This window comes from Spermophilus citellus (assembly GCF_964194105.1).
Source record: "Spermophilus citellus genome assembly, chromosome: 2".
NCBI lineage: Eukaryota > Metazoa > Chordata > Mammalia > Rodentia > Sciuridae > Spermophilus > Spermophilus citellus.
Genome location: NC_138183.1, coordinates 174,594,442 through 174,617,941, shown reverse-complemented (window position 1 = coordinate 174,617,941; position 23,500 = coordinate 174,594,442). Strand labels below are relative to the sequence as shown.

Below are 23,500 nucleotides of genomic sequence, written 5' to 3'. Positions count from 1 at the left end.
GGAGAGATTTAGGAGTACTCATATGAAGATGATCAAGGAAGTGAGGAAGGTTATATGACCCAAGAAAGGGAAGAGGCCCAAAGACAGAACTCAAAAATTTGCTTGAATGGCAAGGAAGAAATAGAGCCTCCCAAGAAGACTGACAAGGAACAAGCTGAGATGGAGAGGGAAGACCAGGGCAAAGTGGAGCTCTGGGAATCAAAGAAGAGGTTTGTTTCAAAAAGGCAGGGGGTAACCTTGGTCAGAGGCAGCTTGGAGGTCAAGTAAGTTATAGATGAACATTGTCCATTGGCTCAAACAATTTGGAGATGGCTGCTGAATTTGGCAAGAGTGGATTCCATGGAATGGTGTGTAGAAGCTGGATAGCAATGGTTGGGAAAAAGTGGGGTGGCACAGAGGAGCCACGATGAATGTACACAGGTCTTCAGGAAGCATGGCTGGGAAGAAGAATACAGTTCAGTAGCTGGTGAGAAATGGGTCAAAGGGACAGCTCCAGGGAGGGATCTGGGCACATTGAAAACATATTGAGAAGAGCTCTGCATTGAAGAACTGCGTGCAAACCTTACTTACCATTTACACTATGTAGTATGTGCGGCAGCGTCCTGGTTTGAATATAACAATGGGACATTAGCAACAGGGAAAGTGTGATGAAGACAGAAGGCACCATTGACCATGAGAAGAAAATAAGCAGGAGAGAAAAGAGATTTGTTCTGTGTGGCATAGATTTCTCCTGTCTCTAATTTTCAGTTAATGTCTTTCCCATAGAACTTTGACGTTTTTCTGTTCTTCCTTACTTGGACCCTCTCCAACACCTGAGAGGCTTCACACTCATTTCTGTGTTGTGATTAGTCCTACAAAGCAGCCTCCTTCAAGTGGTGATGAAAGGCCCCAGCATTAACACCCTGAAATCTCACAGCAATCATCAGAGTCTCAAGATGCTCCTGTCTGAAAGCAAGGAGGTGAGAGAGAAGATTGCAAGGAACAGGGAGGTCAGGTGGGGTGGAGGAGAAAGGGAAAGGAGGCAGAGGAGGGGAGAGGAAGAGGGATGGGAGCACTCAAGATGAACTAGAGGGGAGAATGAGCAGGAGGAGAGAGAAGGAAGGGAGACAGAGGAGAAAGAGGGAAGAGGATGGAGAGAGGATAAGAGAAGAGAGAAATCACTTGAGACTAGAGGGGGAAAAGATGATGAGGATAGAATAAAGGAGAAAAAAAAGGAAGGAAAGAAGACAGAAGGGAGGAGAGACAGATGAGGTATGGTTATTCCTTGTCTGTTTTAAGAAATACCATCTTAGCTGAATGCAGTAGTGTATGCCTATAATCCCAGTAACTTCAGAAACTGAGGCAGGAGGATCGCAAATTTAAGGCCAGCCTAGGAAACAGTGAGACCCTGTCTTAAAATAAAAAATAAAAGGGCTAGAGATATAGCTTAGTGGTATAGTATAGCTTAGCTGGGTTCAATCCTCCAAGGGAAAGATATGTCTTTATTTTACTCAGATATTTATTTTTGTTTGCTCAACAAACATTTACGGATACCCAATCTTGGCCAGGTTGTGTCTTCACCCAGCCACATAGACAGGAGACTCGGGGCGAGGCTGTAGCACTCATTCCCAGCAGCAAGGATCAGTGAGGATAGCAGGACTAAGACCCCAAGAGAACATCTCACCAGCCCCTGGGGGACCACACCAGCTTCCATCAGGGGCACTGTCCTCTCCAAGAGTTGAAGGATATGTAGGAATTATCAGACACCGGGCAGGCTATGAGGGAGTTAAGAAGCCACTGATAGGGAGCGAGGCAGACATCAGGGTTAACCAAGTGTAGACAAAAGACAAGAAAACCAATTCAGATAGAAGAGTAAATAAGGACTAAATTAAAAATGGTCCATGTGCATGTTAAGGATTTAAGGTTTATCTCAACGTCTACAAGGATTTTAAACAGGGAAGTATAGTAAATATTTTTATATTTTAAAAATATCATTCCGGGGAAAAAAACAGAGACTTCAAACAAATATTGAACTCTGATTAATGATATGCATGAGTGGATTATTTAGAAAGAGGTATATTGAGGTTTGCCTTTCCCTTTGAAGTGCAAATAAGATTGATTGCTCAGCCTCCACCAAAGATGGATGGTGAGTTCAACAGATAATAAAGAAAGTAAAATGGTACGGGTAAAATCGAAGTGGTAGTTATGTGGGTATTCATTGTCAAATTCTCTCAAGTTTCCTTGTGCTTGAAAACTTTCATAATAAAATGCTTGGAAATTAGATCATTCTGGCTATTGCATGGATAAAGCTGTGGGAAGGAGCAAGGGAGCCAGTTAGAAGGTTGTTGCAGTTGCTGAGGGAAGAACTGATCGTAACCTGACAGAGGGGCAAGCAACAAAAGAGACGAAAGAACTTGACTTCAGAAAATTATCAACAGTTCTGGTGTTTAGATGGATATAGAGGGAAGAAAGAAATAAGAATAAATAACAACAAGTGAGGGGGAAGATGGTGGCGAAGGGAGTGCATCACTCCCGTGTACCGCGTCACTGTTCGGGAGAATGATGAGTTAGAACAGCTAAAAACTATCTTGTTAGGAATTTCTAGCAAAACTGGGGTGCTCCAAAACCTAGTGGAAGGATTTTCATCGCACGAGGATCAGCTACAGGGGCTCAAACACGAGCGATTTGTCCGCACGGAGGGTCACGCCGCTTATTCAGCAAATCGCCCCGTGGCTAGAATCTGCGGCACGCGCTGGGAAGCAAGAGATAGCAACGCAAAGATACAGCGTTGCGGATTCTGTGGGCTCCTGCCAGCTGTGCAATAACGGTACACAGTGCTGAATTCTGGGTTTGAGACGGGGGAAGGAAGCGGTCCAGTTCAGTTCTCCACCGGCCAGACCACAGAGGAAGCCAGCGGCCACCATCTTGGAGAGTTGACGTCATCATCCATGTTTTCGACTGATCGCAGCTCATTCAACCATAGAACAGGTAATTTCAGGCTGCCATTCACCTGCATCTCGCAGACAAATTACTCAGGCGCACTGCTAAAGAACCCGTGGAAACTGCTTCTTGGGGCCTGCTCCTATCAGAACATACACGGAGCCCGGGGCGGCCGAATTCTGGCTCCTGGAACTGCTCTAGCCCAGGGCTAAGGAGCCCGCGGAGGCTGCTTCTTGGAGCCTGCTCCTATCAGAGCATGCACGGAGCCCAGAGCGGCCGAGTTCTGGCTCCCGGAGCTGCTCTGACCCAGGGCTGAGGAACCCGCGGAGACTGCTTCTTGGTCCGGATCCTGATGAGTGCTGTGGGGGCCAGAGGGGCAGAGCAGAGCTGCAGCCCACATCCGGAACAGCCCCAGCGACCCACCAGCGTGGTATCACTTCACCCCAACTGCAGTGGGGGCCGAGCAGAGCCGCCGCCCGAGCCTGCAAGATAGGCAGACCTGCGACCGACCGGCGGAACAGGCCCAGCGGCCTGCCGGCATGGTAGACACGTCACACCAATTGGAGTAGGGGCAGAGCAGAGCCGCTGCCCGCATCCGGAACAGACCCAACGACCCGCGGGCGTGGTAGTCACGTCACCCCAATTGGAGAAGGGGCAGAGCAGAGCCTCCACCCGCGCCCGCAAGGTAGGCAGACCTGTGACCGACCGGCACAACAGGCCCAGCGGTCCGCAGGCGTGGTAGACACGTCACACCAATTGGAGGAGGGGCAGAGGAGAGCCGCCGCCCGCGCCCGGGACAGGCCCAGAGGCCCGCCGGCGTGGTAGTCACATCACCCCAATTGGAGTAGGGGCAGAGCAGAGCCGCTGCCCGCACCATGAACACACCCAGTGGCCCGCCGGCATGGTAGTTACGTCACACCAATTGGAGTAGGGGTAGAGCAGAGCCGCCACCCATGCCCGGAACAGGCCCAGCGACCCGCCAGAGTGGTACACACGTCACCCCAATTGGAGTAAGGGCAGAGCAGAGCTGCCGCCCGCACCTGCAAGGTAGGCAGACTTGCAACCAACCGGCAGAACAGCCCCAGGGGTCCGCGGGCGTTGTAGACACGTCACACCAAATGGAAGAGGAGCACAGCCGCTGCCCGTCCTGCAAGGGAGACTTTTCAACTATACAAGAGTAATATAAATATATAGGGGGAAAATTTCAAAAACACAACAGTTTCACCAAGCAGAAAGAAACGCGAGCAGTATGAAATGACAAGGAAAGAAAGGACCACAAGCAATGCAGGTCAACTCAACTTTAGAAGAGGTAATAGCTGCACCAGATGGAATGTCAGATAAAGAATTCAGGATATACATGCTTCAGATGATCTGGAGTCTCAAGGAAGACATTAGACAGCAAAATCAGTCAATGAAAGATCACTTCGACAATGAATTACATAAACAAATCCAAGAAGCAAAAGATCAACTATACAGGGAGATAGAGGTAATAAAAAACAAACAAACAGAAATCCTAGAAATGCAGGAAGCAATAAACCAACTTAAAAACTCAATTGGGAATACTACCAGCAGAGTAGAACACTTAGAAGATAGAACATCAGACAATGAAGACAAAGTATTTCAACTTGAAAAGAACATAGACAACTCAGCAAGACTGTTAAGGAACCATGAGCAGAACATTCAAGAACTATGGGACAACATAAAGAGACCAAACTTAAGAATCATTGGGATACAGGAAGGTATAGAGGGCCAAACCAAAGGAATGAGCAATCTATTCAATGAAATAATACGAGAAAACTTCCCAGACTTGAAGAATGAGACAGAATCCCAAATCCTAGAAGCCTACAGGACGCCGAATGTGCAAAATCATAAGAGATCCACACCTAGACACATTATAATGAAGATGCCCAACATACAGAATAAGGAGAGAATTTTAAAAGCTACAAGAGAAAGGAAGCAGATTACATTTAGGGGTAAACCAATGAGGATAACAGCTGATCTTTCAACACAGACTCTGAAAGCTAGAAGATCCTGGAATAACATATTTCAAACACTGAAAGAAAATGGGTTCCAACCAAGAATTGTGTATCCAGCGAAATTAAGCTTCAGGATGAAAGATGAAATTAAAACCTTCCACGATAAACAAAAGTTAAAAGAATTTGCAGCTAGAAAACTATCTCTTCAAAACATCCTCGGCAAAACATTACAGGAAGAGGAAATGGAAAATAACAATGAAAACCAACAGTAGGAGGTAGTACAGTAAAGGGGGGAAAATAATCAAAGAGGAAAACAAACCATGTTTAGTAACATAAATAATCAAATATGGCTGGAAGAACAACCCATATCTCAATAATAACCCTAAATGTTAATGGCTTAAACTCACCAATTAAGAGACACAGGCTAGTAGAATGGATCACAAAACAAGACCCAACAATATGCTGCCTACAGGAGATGCATTTGATAGGAAAAGGCATACATAGACTGAAGGTGAAAGGTTGGGGAAAATCATATCACTCATATGGACTTCGGAAACAAGCAGGAGTGTCCATACTCATATCAAATAAAATAGATTTCAAGCCAAAGTTAATCAAAAGGGATAAAGAGGGACACTACATACTGCTCAAGGGAACCATACACCAACAAGACATAACAATCATAAATATATATGCCCCAAACAATGGTGCAGCTATGTTCATCAAACAAACTCTTCTCAAGTTCAAGAGTCTAATAGACCACCATACAATAATCATGGGAGACTTCAACACACCTCTCTCACCACTGGACAGATCTTCCAAACAAAAGTTGAATAAGGAAACTATAGAACTCATTAACACAATTAATAACCTAGACTTAATTGACATATATAGAATATACCACCCAACATCAAGCAGTTACACTTTTTTCTCAGCAGCACATGGATCCTTCTCAAAAATAGATCATATATTATGTCACAGGGCAACTCTTAGACAATATAAAGGAGTAGAGATAATACCATACATCTTATCTGATCATAATGGAATGAAACTGAAAATCAACGATAAAAGAAGGAAGGAAAAATCATGCATCACTTAGAGAATGAACAATAGGTTACTGAATGATCAATTGGTTATAGAAGACATCAAGGAGGAAATTAAAAAATTCTTAGAGATAAATGAAAACACAGACACAACATATCGGAATCTACGGGACACATTGAAAGCAGTTCTAAGAGGAAAATTCATTGCTTGGAGTTCATTCCTTAAAAAAAAAAAAAAACCAACAAATAAGTGATCTCATACTTCATCTCAAAATCCTAGAAAAAGAAGAGCAAAACAACAGCAAAGAAGTAGAAGGCAAGAAATAATTAAAATCAGAGCTGAAATTAATGAAATCAAAACAAAAGAAACAATTGAAAAAATTGACAAAACTAAAAGTTGGTTCTTTGAAAAAATAAATAAAATCGACAGACCCTTAGCCATGCTAACGAAGAGAAGAAGAGAGAGAACTCAAATTACTAGCATACGGGATGAAAAAGGCAACATCACAACAGACACTTCAGAAATACAGAAGATAATCAGAAATTATTTTGAATCCTTATACTCCAATAAAATAGAAGATAGTGAAGGTATCCATAAATTTCTTAAGTCATATGATCTGCCCACATTGAGTCAGGAGGATATAGACAACCGAAACAGACCAATATCAATTGAAGAAATAGAAGAAACCATCAAAAGACTACCAACTAAGAAAAGCCCAGGACCAGATGGGTATACAGCAGAGTTTTACAAAACCTTTAAAGAGGAACTAATACCAATACTTTTCAAGCTATTTCAGGAAATAGAAAAAGAGGGACAACTTCCAAATTCATTCTATGAGGCCAACATCACCCTGATTCCTAAACCAGACAAAGACACTTCAAAGAAAGAAAACTACAGACCCATATCTCTAATGAACCTAGATGCAAAAATCCTCAATAAAATTCTGGCGAATTGGATTCAAAAACATATCAAAAAAATTGTGCATCATGAATAAGTAGGATTCATCCCTGGGATGCAAGCCTGGTTCAATATTCGGAAATCAATAAGTGTTATTCACCACATCAATAGACTTAAAATTAAGAACCATATGATCATCTCGATAGATGCAGAAAAAGCATTCGACAAAGTACAGCATCCCTTTATGTTCAAAACTCTAGAAAAACTAGGAATAACAGGAACATACCTCAACATTGTAAAAGCAATCTATGCTAAGCCTCAGGCTAGCATCATTCTGAATGGAGAAAAATTGAAGGCATTCCCTCTAAAATCTGGAACAAGACAGGGATGCCCTCTCTCACCACTTCTGTTCAACATAGTTCTCGAAATACTGGCCAGAGCAATTAGACAGACGAAAGAAATTAAAGGCATAAAAATAGGAAAAGAAGAACTTAAATTATCACTATTTGCAGATGGCATAATTCTATACCTAGCAGACCCAAAAGGGTCTACAAAGAAACTATTAGAGCTAATAAATGAATTTAGCAAAGTGGCAGGATATAAAATCAACACGCATAAATCAAAGGCATTCCTGTATATCAGGACAAATCCTCTCAAATGGAAATGAGGACAACCACTCCTTTCACAATATCCTCAAAAAAATAAAATAAAATACTTGGGAATCAACTAACAAAAGAGGTGAAAGACTTATACAATGAAAACTACAGAACCCTAAAGAGAGAAATAGAAGAAGATCTTAGAAGATGGAAAAATATACCCTGTTCATGGATAGGCAGAACTAACATCATCAAAATGGCGGTATTACCAAAAGTTCTCTATAGGTTTAATGCAATGCCAATCAAAATCCCAACGGCATTTCTTGTAGAAATAGATAAAGCAATCATGAAATTCATATGGAAAAACAAAAGACCCAGAATAGCAAAAACAATGCTAAGCAGGAAGTGTGAATCAGGCAGTATAGCAATACCAGACTTCAAACTATACTACAGAGCAATAGTAACAAAAACAGCATGGTACTGGTACCAAAACAGGCAGGTGGACCAATGGTACAGAATAGAGGACACAGAAACCAATCCACAAAACTACAACTATCTTATATTTGATAAAGGGGCTAAAAGCATGCAATGGAAGAAGGATAGCATCTTCAACAAATGGTGCTGGGAAAACTGGAAATCCATATGCATCAAAATGAAACTAAATCCCTTTCTCTTGCCATGCACAAAAGTTAACTCAAAATGGATCAAGGAGCTTGATATCAAATCAGAGACAAGGCATCTGATAGAAGAAAAAGTTGGCTACGACCTACATACTGTGGGGTCGGGCCCCAAATTCCTCAATAGGACACCCATAGCACAAGAGTTAATAACTAGAATCAACAAATGGGACTTACTCAAACTAAAAAGTTTTTTCTCAGCAAAAGAAACAATGAGAGAGGTAAATAGGGAGCCTACGTCCTGGGAACAAATCTTTACTCCTCACACTTCAGATAGAGCCCTAATATCCAGAGTATACAAAGAACTCAAAAAATTAGACAATAAGATAACAAATAACCCAATCAACAGATGGGCCAAGGACCTGAACAGACAATTCTCAGAGGAGGACATACTATCAATCAACAAGCACATGAAAAAATGCTCAGCATTGCTAGCAGTCAGAGAAATGCAAATCAAAACCACCCTAAGATACAATCTCACTCCAGTAAGATTGGCAGCCATTAGGAAGTCAAACAACAACAAGTGCTGGCGAGGATGTGGGGAAAAGGGTACACTTGCTCATTGTTGGTGGGACTGCAAATTGGTAAGGCCAATTTGGAAAGCAGTATGGAGATTTCTTGGAAAGCTGGGAATGGAACCACCATTTGACCCAGCTATTCCCCTTCTCGGTCTATTCCCTAAAGACCTGAAAAGAGCATGCTACAGGAACACTGCTACATCGATGTTCATAGCAGCACAATTCACAATAGCAAGACTGTGGAACCAACCTAGATGCCCTTCAATAGATGAATGGATAAAAAAAAATGTGGCATCTATACACAATGGAGTATTACTCTGCATTAAAAAAATGGCAAAATCATAGAATTTGGAGGGAAATGGATGGCATTAGAGCAGATTATGCTAAGTGAAGCCAGCCAATCCCTAAAAAACAAATGCCAAATGTCTTCTTTGATATAAGGAGAGTAACTAAGAACAGAGTAGGGACGAAGAGCATGAGAAGAAGATTAACATTAAACAGGGATAAGAGGTGGGAGGGAAAGCGAGAGAGAAGGGAAATTGCTTGGAAATGGAAGGAGACCCTCAGGGTTATACAAAATTACATACAAGAGGAAGTGAGGGGAAAGGGAAAAATAATACAAGGGGGAGAAATGAATTACAGTAGAGGGGGTAGAGAGAGAAGAGGGGAGGGGAGGGGAGGGGAGGGGGGATAGTAGAGGATAGGAAAGGCAGCAGAATACAACAGACACTAATATGTCAATATGTAAATCAATGGAAGTGTAACTGATGTGATTCTGAAATCTGTATAAGGGGTAAAAATGGGAGTTCATAACCCACTTGAATCAAAATGTGAAATATTATATGTCAAGAACTCTGTAATGTTTTGAACAACCAACAATAAAAAAAAAGAATAAATAACACCCCTATTTTACTGCCCTCGCTACAAACTAATTAAGAGCTCAAACATGGATGGTCACTGATTTGGAGGGGTAAGAAGGATTCATAAGGCTAAGATGTCTGAGTCACCAATAAACCCTCAGCTGACCTCTGACTTCAAATCTGCAGGAGATTTCTGATGTTGACTCTTTGCTGTCTTAGTCTGTTCTTGAACTCAGTGGACTTCAGCCCAGTGGGTGACCTCATGATGGGAAAGGAAAGAGAGTCATCACTGCCCCGTATCCCCCAGGGTCCCAAATCAGAGTGGGGGTGGAATGGCTCCATCCACTCCACCCTCTCAACACATCAGAATACCCTGAACAGTGCCGTGCCTCTTCCCTTGGCTGTCTAAATGCCATTTTGCTGTTGTTTTTGTTGTACAATGAAATTGTTTTGGATCGACTGCTTCAAATGGCTCCATTCACAGCCAGCTCTGATTTATCAGCTTTCAGTCAGGAAAACAGATTTCTTTGGAAAACTCAGTCACAATAAGGCAAAATGAGCTTTGCTCAAGGGCTTCAAACTGCCTCTCTAGGGAGCAGATGCCGCTGGCCAGCCTCGTGGTTCTGAAAGGCAGCCTCCTCCTCCTCCCTCCACCTGCATCTGCGCTGGCTGTAATTTCAGCTCATTTCCTACAGCTTTGTCCTAGAGACTGTTAGCGAGTTCTTCCTGTCCTTCTTCCCTCCATATGAAGGACAGTTTTCCACTTCAGTAATTACTTTTGTGACTCATTTCTGGATTCTTGTCCTTGACACATCCACAGCCATTTTAAGCTTAAAATTCAACCCCAAATCTTTTACTCTTCAAGGTTTAGCACTCCCAGAATATTTGTAAGGAGCTGAACAGAATGTGAGTGCCTGCTTCTTCTCTCTCCAGTGGGTGCCCTGAGAAGAGACCCATGCTGCAGAAATGCTGTTACCATTTGCTTTCTGATCCCACGGAGGAGACTCCCAGATGTGCTTACGGCAGGATATAGATGTTGGGTTGGTAATCATCGCTGTCCGCCCAGAAAATCATACACACCTCCCAACACACACATACACAATCTGATTATGGCATCTAACTTTTAAAAAAGCAGATATGAGACCTAGATAGTACTACTGTTTTGGCACTACCTCCAGCTGGGCCTTAGGCATCAGATATGAAATCACAATCCCTGAGTTCAGAGCCTACCTCTGCCACACTCCCTAGCTGAGCCTCAGTTTCCCCACATCTAGAATGGGGAGGGTGTTGAGGCTAGAGGTGGTGGCAAATGGTAAGACATACTGTGTACAGATGGCACCAGCCCTGTGCCTGGTCCTCATTATTGCTCAGTAGTTGGGCTGTGATAACCCAGATGTGGAAAATGTCATTTTCCAACATGATGATTAACACGTTTTGCACGTCATCTGTGTGGTTCAACAACAGACAGTGCTCTATTTTCTTTAGTTAAAAATGCTGCCAGTGTTTTGTTTTCATTTCCTATTTACCAATAAAACTTCAGTGACTTTGCTTACTTCTCCTTTGGAGAGAGAACATAGAAATGAGCAAAAATATGGGCTCCATTTCCAATTGAGCACTCCGAGAATATTTCACAGGCCAACAGTCCCTGTGTGCCAATGGAGGCCATTGTGTGGGTTGTGAGGAATGTTTTGTGTTTGTTTTGGCTTTGGTCGTACATTTAAACTCTCATTCCTCAATCCCGCACCCCATTTCTTCATCCTGTGTGCTATGGGGTCTGCTCTCCAGCAGGAGTCTGTGAGAGCACACTGTTACTCAGTCCACAGGTAAGGGGGCTGAGGAGGGGTATGTAGAACTGCAGAACAGAACAGGGGAGAGGGATTGAGAGGGAGTGGGAGGGAGAGAGCTTCAGAGAATTGAAGAATTAAAACCAATAAAACTTACTCTGTGCCAGGGGCTATGCCAAGTCCTTTTCATGAACTTTCTTTTTCCCAGCAGTCATGTTTTAATAGCTCCCTTTACATATGGGAAAATTGGTACTTAGAGTGTTTAAGTAGTTTTCTCAAAGTCATCCAGCTGGTGAGAGGTAAGCTGGACCTGGGCCTCTCTCACACAGGGTGTTGCTTCTTAGAGGAAGCGGAGCTCAGTTGGAGACACCTGCAATTCTGCTGCTGCACCTGGATCTTGTAGAACTGGACCAGGAAATAAATGCGCGAGGGGTGGAGTTCCCCTTGGCCTTACTCACAGCTCAGGGGTGGGACAAGCAACTGGCAGGCTCCTGCATTGAAAGTGAGTATGAAGAGAGTGTTCTCTCACTTTACATTGGCTCTTTAAAAATCCTTGGTGGGGCTGGGGTCATAGCTCAGTGGTAGAGCGCTTACCTCCCAGGTGTGAGTCACTGGGTTCAATTCTCAGCACCGCATATAAATAAGTAAATAAAATAAAGGTCCATCAACAACTAAAACTTTAAAAAAAAAAAAAAAACCTTGGTGGCCAAGTTTGAGCTTAGCATTGGTGCTGTGGAGAGAGCAGCCTAAGGTTTAGATTTGAGGGTAGGCTCTGGAGGTAGGAGTGAGGTTCCCATTCCTAGTATGAGGCCCTAAACTCAGGCCAGTTTTTAGTTTCATTATCATGGGTCCAGGGTAGGTTCCTACCAGGCCTGGGGACAAGAAAGGAGAGAGTCCTGGATTGTGAAGTCTGAGGGTCCCTTTTACTTAGCAATTAGGTGCTTGAATTGCCAGTACAATACAGAACCAAGTTGGAAATACAGTGCTCAATAGACACCAAGATGATGAAGCCATCTTCCTGTCCTGAGGCTTGAGCTTGGGCTTGGTTGCAGAAGGTTCCTCAAGTCCTCATCCTGGGCATACACCCCATGTCTGGCTTTCCAGCCTTATTCTCAGGATGGGTTTGAGATGGGTTGATGTTGGTAGAAGCAGAACCTCTGTTCTAAGGAAAGGACTCTAGCTAGAGGCATTCAGGGAGAAGGCAATGTGCTCTGAGAATCTACCCCTCCTAGGGACTGGAGTTAGGGCTGATACTTGATAGGGTAAACCCTGCGTTGGCTACGCTGTCCCATCCCACCGTGCCCTGTGGTTCCATGGAGATTCTGGTAATTGAGCATTTGTTTGATTACTCAGCTAGCATTTGGGGGTTGGCTGTGGTCCAGTTTCAAAGCTCTAAATTCCCAGCCCATATGTCAGAGTTAGAAAGGCTGACTCCAAGTGGAGGAGGAATGGGGAGAGTTCCTGCAGGAAAGGCTGAAACTATGCTCCCCAGCCTACCCCTTAGGGTTGGGCTTGTCTCTTTCCCTTATTGGACTGCATCAATACAATGGATAGGGTGGGTATCAGACCACAAAGAATTATGCCATCTGCTCTGACATTCTATGATGTTGCCCCAGAGGGTCTTAGGAGCAGTCAGTATTTCAGCCCCTTGAGGGAGGCTTGGAGTCTGTACTCCCCCTTCAGTGCCTGACAGGTGAAGGGAGTGGACTGGGGTGTCCTATTCAATTGCATGAGCCTCATGAGCTTCCTCTCTGCATTAGGTCATGGCACAGCGGTGGCAGCTTCTGCTAGGATTGTGGACAATCATGCCCACCTGTGCTGGACACATGCTACTCAATGTCTGCATGAATGCCCGACACCACAAGAGAGAGCCTGGCCCAGAAGACGAGCTCTATGTAGAGGTATAAAGTCCAGACTTGGCCCAGGGGTGATAGAGGGCAGATCATGGAAGAAACACAAATGCCAAGACGGTCTCTGGATTCCCAACCAATCCAGATCATTTATTTCCTTAGTTTGAAAGTGATCCCAAGTTCCCATTTCTGAGCTGCACTGGCCACTTGGGGAATGGCTCAGATGGTGATCCAAGAGGCCCAGTGTTGGTTCAGCACAGGTCAAAACAAGCCTTCCTACCAACAGGTCCTGGGGAAACATGACTTAATGGTTCCCTCCCCAAACTCTTAAAGCCAATTCACGGGGATGTGGGAGGAGGAGCAGAGCTGGCATTTAGCCTGTGAGTCCCTCTGAATCAATGCAACCTTGATTTTCCAAGATCTCCTCTCTATTTGCTCTTCCCCCAAGACCTCTGCTGCCCTCTCAGAAACTGAAACCCCAGAAGTTATATTCCAGAGGACTGTAGCAGCTACTGCAGCAGTCTGGGGCTGGGAGGTCTGTGTGCAGGGGCCTTCTGCCCTATAGGTGAATATTGACTTAATCATTAAGGTTCCTCCTCTGTGGGGATTGCTGGCCTCAAGCTACCCCAGTTGCTCAGGCTTTCTCCTTAGGTGCATTTTTACTCTCCCACCTTCTGCCCTAGACACGTACCCACCCTGCCTCTTACTCTCCATGCCTGTTACTTTCAGTGTATCCCCTGGAAGGACAATGCCTGCTGCACAGCCACCACAAGCTGGGAAGCCCACCTTGAGGTGTCCCCACTCCACAACTTCACCTTGGTTCACTGTGGATTGTTGACCCCAAGCTGTCAGAAACACTTCATCCAGGCCATCTGCTTCTATCAGTGTTCTCCTAACCTGGGGCCCTGGATCCAGCTGGTGAGGAAATAGATGATAAATTCATATGTTACCTTGTTACTAAGAGCTGGAGCTTCCATTCAGTAATATGCTGGAATCTCCAGGAGACTGGTAGAAGCAGGAAATGTTGTATCCCTGTGAACAAGAGGAGAGCCAGAGGCCTCTGTTGGAGAAAGGTGTGAAGAGGAAGCTGCCTCTGACCCTGAAGGATGGCATGGGGGAGGCTGGCCAGATAACAGAAGGATAGGGACTATCACCAAGGGAGGCTTGGTGAATTAGACGGACCTGAGTTTGAATTCCATCTTCTCTACCTACTAGCTATATGCCTAGGATAAGGCACTTAGCCTCGTTGTTCTCATTTGTAAAAATAATAGTACTCAGAGAGTTTACAAGGGAGGATGTACAGTTGGTATAAGTACCTGGCATAAGTACCATTATACTATTAGTCGGCTTCAAATCGCTGCTATTCATGTTCCTGTCTCTCACTATGCCTGCACCCAGGTGGGGCCCAGTGGGCAGGGAGAACGCATCGTGGGGGTGCCGCTGTGCCGGGAAGACTGTGAGGAGTGGTGGGCAGACTGCCGCACTTCTTATACCTGCAAATCCAACTGGTACAGCAGCTGGCACTGGAGTCAGGGTGAGTGGCACTGACAGGGCCCCATAGGAAGGCAGACCCATTGGGGGTTCTCTAACCTGGGTGCAGATGCAAACCTCCCCGTGTCTCCCCCACCCCAGCGTAAATGATGGGGACATGGGGAAGCAGTGGGAAGTAAGCTGTCTACCTCAATCCACCACAGGAAAGAATCGCTGCCCTGCAGGGGACATCTGTCACCCTTTCCCCTATTACTTCCCCACCCCAACTGACCTGTGTGAGAAGATTTGGAGCAACTCCTTCAAGGCAAGTCCTGAGCACAGGAACAGTGGGAGATGTGTCCAGAAGTGGTTTGAGCCTGCTCAGGGCAACCCCAACGTGGCTGTGACCCGCCTCTTCGCTAACACTGCCCCAACCCGGGAGCTTGCCTATGTCCCCATTCCCTTCTCTCTATTCCTGCTCTTCCTTTCCTGAGGACCCTTCCTTCCCCCACCCACATTCCTTGATCCCACTGGCAGTGACCAGGCCAAGGCCATCTCCTTCCTCAGGCCATTCACTAAAAGGAGCAGAAGTGGCAGCAGCTGGTGTCTGAGCCCTGCACACTGGGTCCCAGGCACTCTACACTGCTCTGCTGGCCTGGGAAACAGCTGGGGTGGGAACTGTTAAGGTGACCCATCCCCTCCTGCCCTTAAGAATAAGTGCTATGATGGGACCCTATGCCCTTCTGGTCCTGCCCACGTCCACCCTTTCCATGGCAGAGCTGATGGTGACAGTCTGGCCTCCCATCCTATCATGGTGCCTCCAATAAAATAGCAACTGACTTCTCCTCTCTGTGTCACTCTGCCAGAGCCCACAGGCATGGACCCACGATGCACAAAGAGCCGGTTTGCCTGTTGCACTGAAGTCTCAACATTAGTCTGATACTTAATGATACTTAGCTGGTATCATTCATTTCTTAGTATCTGCTACATATCCTCTCAAGGCCTCTGATGGGAATATTCTGCACACCGCCCCCCCCCCCTTTTTAACAAGTGATACACCATACCAAAGACCCAAACCAAGGTGAGGGGTGGGGCTCCCAGACCATCAACTCTACTGTGGACACCAAAACTGAGGCAGTTACCTCAACTGCATTGAGTGTTCCCCCTTCCTTTCAACCCCTTCCTCCCACCATCGCAGTACACTAGTCTGGAGTTTGGGAAACTCAAGCTCTAATCTGGCCTTCCCACTCTCAATAAGACTTTTAGCAGCTCTTTTGACCTTCCTTTAAGAAGGTCTTGATTTTTTTTTTTTAATCTGCTGAGAGGAATGAGGTAGTTGGCCCAGATGAATTAATGAAGGAAGGAAGGGTGGGTGAGCCAGTGTCCTTGTTGGGATATGGTTTGTTTCTCAGGCAGTGCCACATCTACAGAATGAGATGGGCATCAGCATTGAATTGGAGAAGGGGCACTGACTTCAAGTCCTTCTGTGAGTGGATCGGCAGTCAATCCACCCACTAGAAACCTTCTGGAGTCCGAAGCCTCGTGCCTTCCAGTGCTACAGGGTACCTTTCCCATGATCCTTTCTGCAACAGAAGGTTTTAGCATTTGAGTTGGCTGGCTTTTCTTTTCAAGTGCTTATCTTGCCGAACACTAGTATTCTGCTCATCAAACACATTTTGCCTCCATTTTTTTTCTGCACCTACCTTGAACTTGCTCATTCACTGAGCAAACCTTGACATAGGTAGGGCATTATAATCACAAAACAAAGTCTGATGCTCAGGGTGTGGAGTAGGAGATAGATGGCAGCAACGGAGACAAGGCCATTCACATCAAGTCTGTGAGAAAGGAACCAGGACAGAATCCTGATGGCCTCACAGTTGGTGAGGTTTGAGCTCTGTGGAGGAGGGTAGTTCACTAAGAACAGAAAGGAAATTCTGATTCAAACTCTGCTGGCTAACCTTTGTGAACTAAAGTCAGTATAGTATAGTGATTTATGCATATCCATGTTTATAGCACTGCAATTCACAATACCCAAGTTATAGAACCAGCCTAGGTGCCTATTGGCAAATGAACAGAGAGAGGGAGGAGGGAAGAAAATGGGGAAGTACCTGGGACTGAAAGGAGTAAACTTTGACCAGGCGCAATGGTGCACACCTGTAATGCAAGCGGCTCAGGAAGCTGAGGTAGGAGGGTCACAAGTTCAAAGCCAGTCTCAGCAAAAGTGAAGTGCTAAGCAACTCAGTCAGACCCTGTTTCTAAATAAAAATACAATATAGGGCTGGGGATGTGGCTCAGTGGTAGAGTGACCCTGAATTCAATCCCTAATACCCACCCACCAGCAAACAAGGAGCAAACTTTGTTACATGCACTTATGAATATGTAAAAATGAATCCCACTATTATGTGTAGCTCTATTGTACTAATACAAACATTTTTAAAAACACAGCTAAGACCACAAGTTACTTCAATAAATTGTGGCTTCAAAAATACATATAGGCAACATCATTTCAAAATTGAGAACTGGAAGAACTATGAGGTGGTAATAGAGCTTAGAGTTTATTGACTTTCTAAAGTGTTTTAGGCATTAAAAAGTAGCAAAAGTAGACTTAAAGCTGGGTTGAACACAAGGCTAGTTCTGAGAGCCCTAATAACTGTTAGTATTTACTGATCATTTACTGTGTGCCCAGGGGCCCTGCTAAGTGTGTGGCATGTACTAGGTAGTTCATTTGATCCCCATTAAAGCCTTGACAAATATTCTTATCCCCATTTTTGCAATTAGAACATAACTAAGTTTTAAACCAGCTAAGTCTGACCCCCCCACAGCTCCAGCTCCTAGGCTTATATTGAATAGCCTGGTAGGTAGTTAAGTGGAACTGAAGCAGATGTGAGGAGGGAGGGAGGGCTAGGTCCCCCTTGGAGAGGTCATGGTTAAGAGAGTCTGTGCTCTACCCCTTAATGTGATTGGGAGGAGACATAGGAAGATATTACATCCATAAAACCAGGAACAGCAGAGTAAACTGTCAGATTTTCAGTTAGATTATCTATTGCCATCGGAGTGATCCATATACAATGGTTCTTTGACACACAGGTCAAGGACTTCTAACACCCACGCCTCACTCTAGGGCCCCAACACAGAGGTACTCACTTCTAACCATTTCTGAATTCAGCTACAAAGAAGTTACAAAAAGAGGATTATCTTTTCTGCCACACATTCAGACCATCTTTTGGCTTTCTATTCTGTTAATCTTGCAATCTTTTTAATTTTAGTAGTCCACTTTTAATTTCCAGGAGGATTTTTTTATTTCCCTTGTTTTCACAGCCTGCTGTTTTTCAGTTTTGTGGATGCAATATCTTCTCAAGTTTCACCGAAGATATAATTAAATTTTTTTTTCAAAAGCTTGTTTCTAGTCTCTGAAAGATGTGTTTTCTCCAAGGTCACCCTGCTCTATTCTTTGATCTTCTGCCATGGCTGCTGGGTTTCTCAAGTCTGGTGACTTTGGCTGTCTGTCCATATTCAAGAACAAGGGGCTCAGTTGACTCTCATAGCTCACTTGGTTTGTTCCATGGTTGAATATATGGGTCTCCTTTCCCCTCCATAGCACAGTTGCTGGGGGTCCTGGATACGTGGGGAAGGTTTGGTGACTAGAAGACTTTACTTCAAAGGGTGGAATAAATGAAGACTACTCCAACGGGAACAAGCAGAAGCTATTTATTCAGAGCATGCTTTATGTGTATAAGGGAGTCAGCCACCCTCACATGCATCCTGGCAAATCACAAGCAGTTAGAGAAGTGGGCAAACTTCAGAGTGGGAAAGAAGGAAGGCTTCAAGTTTTCCCTGAATGGGGACTGTTGTCAACAATGCTAGATGTGGGCTGAAGCAGGGTATCCCAGGTGATCGGGCTGGCTTTCTCCTGTTGGTCCTAAGCTGGAAGTATAAATAACAACCAGGGAAGGTGGAAGTTATTAATCAAATCCTTGCTGTTCAGGGCTGATTATTACAGGGGTTGTTGTATAGGTCCCTGAGCTACTTGCTAGAGATAGTGATCTGACTTTCTATAAGTCTAACTTACAGATAGTGTAATTTTGTGTGGGCTGATTTCTGGGCTTGTTACTATAGATAATAGGCTAGAGATCTGTTTTTATAATTATTCTGGCCATCATCTTTTATACTCAGTCTCTCCAAACTGAGTTGGTAGGATCTATATTGCCAGAATGAGGATGGTTATCTCTAGAATGCTAAAACCCACAATGTGAACTTAGCACTATCCAGAATTTCATTTAATTTTTTTAGAGAAGAGCTCCTCCATGTATGTTCCCCTATCCATATGTTAATATGGGCTACCTGGCCTCTCATTTGACCAGAGGAATGGAGGTGAGTCTAAGTGCAGGCTTTCCCTCTCTGCTCCCCAAGCCTGCCAGCAATAAGCCCAGACCCTCCAAGGTTCTACTGCAAAATCATTTTCTTCCACTATAGCTGCCCCCTCCACTTTCTCTGGTCTCCCCTATTCCCTTTGATGTGTTTTCTCATGCTTTTCATCTTTTAAATATTTGTTTAAATCTCTTTGCTCAGGTAGTTTTCTTCACACACTCTTGGTAAAGGAATACTTGAAAATAAACAACCATTTTCGTGGGATCCCAGGTATCGGTTCCACCCTCTGTGTCCTGCAACTGCAGATTTTCTAAAAAGATCCAAGTGTTGTGTAAAAGAAAAAAATAAAAGAGAGTGAAATGGAAGACAAGGGGAATGAGGGCATTATGTAGGATGGATTTTCAGGAGAGAGATCAGAAATGCAGGTTCCGGGCACCCAATTAGAGTGAGTTTCTAGGAGGTAGGAGGCCACGCTACAGTACAGGCAGTAGAACAGAAGGGGCAGATTCAAGAACTATTAGGAAGACAGAACCTATAGAAGTTTAGATCATATTTTTGCATGAAGTGTCACAAAGACAGGTGTAAGATGGAGTGTGGGAAAGAGAACTATCACCAAGCCAATAGCCTTGGATAACTCAACTCCCAAAGTTTGCAATTGTAGGGGGTTCTTTCCCTACCCTAGACTGCACTGGGTCTTAGGTAGAAGGGGAGATGCTCCTACTGGATGCAACCCAATCACTTTTCCATGATGAGAACACCCAACCCCATTCAAGCCCTTCCTCAGAAAATGCTGGGAAATCCTAGATGGCAGATAAAAAAGCAAAAATAAACAGGAGAGTCTCTTGTGTATGTTATTCTTAAAGATCCCTACCCCTTCCTGAGTGCAGAAGAGGTCTCACCTGGCACACATGCACAGGGATCATATTCCATACACCTCACTGTCTGAACACCCTTCCTGTGCCTCCTCCACCTCGACCCTGCTCACTCTTTCCCCCTACAGAAATGACTGCTTTCTGAGGTGCTTCCCAATGGCCCAGTGCTTTTGCTGTTGAAGTACCCAGGTTTAGATACTATTCTGGGATTCCCAGATGTATCTTTCACATCAGACCGTTTTCCCAGCTTCAGTCCTTGAGATGTCTTGACTGCCCAGCCCCCTCATGTACACCAAAGGGGCCCTCTTCCTGCTAATACCACCAGTTCCACATTTTTCATTTTCCCTCCTTTCCTGTGTTCTACTCACATTTATCCTGATTTACTTTCCCACTTTAGGAGTGTTTTGCCATAAGTGAAACAAATAGAAAGAAAGAAAAGAGGGAAGGCTTCCCAGGGAGGAAGGGCTGATGATGGGCCTTGAGAGGCTGCTGGGACATTGTCATTGAGATGTCCATCAGACAGTTGACCTGCAGTGCATAATAGAGGTCTAAGCTAGAAATAAGAATCCAGAGCTCAATTTCCTTGGGAAGTGCTTTTTGGCACTGTGGAACTTAGTAGTTCTCTGTGAAATGCGTGAAAAAAAAATGAAAAGCTTGTGGAGAGTCTTTCCAACTTACCCAAGGTTAGGAAGTGACAGGGAAATGGGGCTAGTAAAGAAGGAAATGGGGCTAGTAAAGAAGGAAATGGGGTTAGTAAAGAGGGAGCTGTATCTCAGGGGCACAATGTCAAATTCTGAGTTACCATCTGCCTATCAATTAATTTATAAATATTTACCATGTTCTGACTCTATGCTGGACACTGTGCTGGTCCTGGGGATTGAAAGACTGAATATACAAACAAATATGCATAAAACAGGACTCTAACTCACAGCTAACCTACTGTCTATAGCAATCAGTCCCAGAAGCCAAAGAATAATCTCTGTACCAGCTGACCCCAAATGGCCAGAAACTGATTAATAACTTACAGCTTCCCTATTCTGGGTTCCTGCTTCCAAAGAAGGACCAACAGGGGAAAGCCAAATACAGGGTACTCTGCTTTTAGTTAGTCTACCTCCATCTTCGCCTATCAACAGCACCCACCCAGGGTTGACCTGCCGTTCCTCTTTCCCACTACTCACCCTGCCTTTGAATCTCTACCAAAATCCAAGTGAGGTTGACTGACTATATTGTTATAACATGGTCTGAATAAATAGCCTCTGCTTGTTCTCACTTGGATGGTCCTCATTTATCTCTACAAGGCACAGTAATGAATAAGGCAAACATGAGATTGCTGCCCTCCAAAAGCTGATATTGTAACAGGGCATACAGGCAAAATATAAGTAAGCAAAAAAAATTATAAGAATTGTAATGGAGATGATTGTTAGAGTCAGGTGCGGTGGTGCATACCTGTAATCCCATCAGCTCAGAAGGCTGAGGCAGGAGGATCAAGAATTCAAAGCCAGCCTCAGCAAAAAAAAAAAAAAAAAAAAAGTGAAGTGCTAAGCAACTCAGTGAGACTCTGTCTCTAAATAAAATACAAAATAGGGCTGGGGATGTGGCTCAGTGGTCAAGTGCCCCTGAGTTCAATCCCTGATACCCACCTGCCAGCAAAAAAAAAAAAAAAAAAAAGAAGATTTTCAGAAAAGAAGCACACAGGTGGAGAATTTGGCTAGTTTAGAGATTGACACAATACCAGAGCAGGTAGCTTGAGGAATCATTTTGCAATTGAGAAGCATGTCTGCAGGATGAATGCAAAGTGCTAGTAGTGATGAAGGTAAAAGAGGGCAGAAAGCTGAGGAAATGGGTTTAAGAAGTGGGTAATCCAGAGCTAACACAAAGGTTAGCAGAGGTAGGACCCTTTTTCCATTGAGACAGGAGGAAAAAAGAAAGTATTTAAGAATGATTATAGAATTAAAATGCTTCAAATATAAACCGTCAACTCAACTGACATCAGAACTTTGCCACCTGCTGGAGTTTACAAGCCCAAATCTCTGGGCCCTTGGGAGTACTTTGGCCACAATGCCAGTCCTGGGCAGCTGGGCTTCATGGTCAGCTTTCCAAGTTCACAGCCCAAACAGCCTGTGTATCCTCAGCCATATGGCAAGAGCAGACTTTCCAGAGACTAAAACCCACGCAAGGGCAAGATTCAAAAAACTGAGACAGGATTATTTCCAGGGTCAGGAAATTTTATAAACAGAGTAGAAGTTGGCACCAGCCATGACAAAGCAAAAATCTTAAATCTTTACAGCTTTTTCCAAGCTCTGCATCTGTCTGCAGTGACAGAGGCTATGGCTCTGAATCCTAGAACAACTGTTCATTGTGAAGCTGATGGGCTCAGACCCTCTGACTGCTTCATCCAGAAGAAACTCAGTACTTATCAGGCTGTGATTATTTCTATTCAAAGGTGAGCTTTAGAAGGAAGGAGCAATTTCTCCTGGGGTAGAATCTGGCACTTCAGAAAACAGCCCCAGGAAGTCAGATCATAGACTAGAACAAAGAAACAAGCAGAAGATGCCCATTTCTTACCAATAGCTAAGTTTAGTTTATTCTCTGTAGATATAAGTCATGTGGTTATTTCCCCCTCCCCATCAAAATCACCGCAGCAAGACATTAAATAATATGTTACTATGGTTTCACTTTTAAGTAACCACCATTTCTTAGCTCAGTGAGGCTCAGAAGTGAGAGGAAGACTACTTCCCAAAATATTTAATTTTAATTTAACAACTGTAATCAGCACTCTTTCACTGACATATAATATGCAACATGAATTATTACCAGGGAGAACAGAGTTCGGAAAAAAAATGTTGAATTTGGTGAAATAGGAAGAAGATGGGGTATAACTTGGGCAAAGGCCCATACTACAAGGAAAGGAAGAAAAGAAAGCTCATCAAAGCTATTCTCTCTCCTACCTGCCCTAACCCAATGGCAAGAAAAATTCTCTATATTTCATTGCAATTGTACTAAAATTTCCAGAGCACTGCTGAAGAAAAGGGTCTAGCCAATAGCAGTTTTTCATTTCCCCTCTTGTCTTGGGTCCTCAATGTAAGTGTACTACAATTCACTGAGGGTTTCCTATGTGCTCAGTTCTCCGCAGAGAATTTCCACATATGATATTTCTCCCCATCTTTACAACCACCCTGTGTTTCAGGAAACACCATCAAGCACAGAACATCTCTTCCTGAGCCCCAAGGTTCCTCAGGCCAGGAGATGAGATAAGGAAGGACAAACAAATCAGAACAAGATTCAGGTCAGATTCTTTTATGGATATAACCCACATGATGCCTCCTTTTTCTCTCCCACAATTAGTCACCTACCAGCAAGAAAGAAACAGACGGGGGGGGGGGGGGGGAATCCATCGTCTCACACGTCTCCACTGTGGCCACTGTTCTAAGGACATTTCCACAAGAACCTATGGCCTGCAGAGACATGGTTTCCTCAGCCTGGTGGATGAGCTCTGGTGGACACTGCACTCCTGAGTTTTTACTTTCTCTTCACTGAATTCTGATGAGGAGGTAAGTCCATCCTTACTGCCAGAAATCACAGGGTGTTAGAAAGGAGCATGGACATAATTATTAGCTGCCCCTCCCTGGATCCAGCTTTTGTTGTTTGAATAATAGAACAAAGCTTTTTTTT

The 23,500-nt window shown here is 44.2% G+C and overlaps 1 protein-coding gene across 1 annotated transcript; it reads left to right on the top strand.

The window, feature by feature from the left end:
- Positions 1–11,253: 11,253 nt before the first annotated feature.
- Positions 11,254–15,428, top strand: IZUMO1R (IZUMO1 receptor, JUNO). The gene is made up of 6 exons (XM_081282303.1): positions 11,254–11,307; positions 11,598–11,770; positions 13,029–13,169; positions 13,848–14,036; positions 14,517–14,652; positions 14,813–15,428. The coding sequence occupies exons 2-6, from the start codon at positions 11,690–11,692 to the stop codon at positions 15,079–15,081; spliced, it is 816 nt and encodes a 271-aa protein (XP_081138429.1). The 5' UTR covers positions 11,254–11,307; positions 11,598–11,689; the 3' UTR covers positions 15,082–15,428.
- Positions 15,429–23,500: the final 8,072 nt, after the last annotated feature.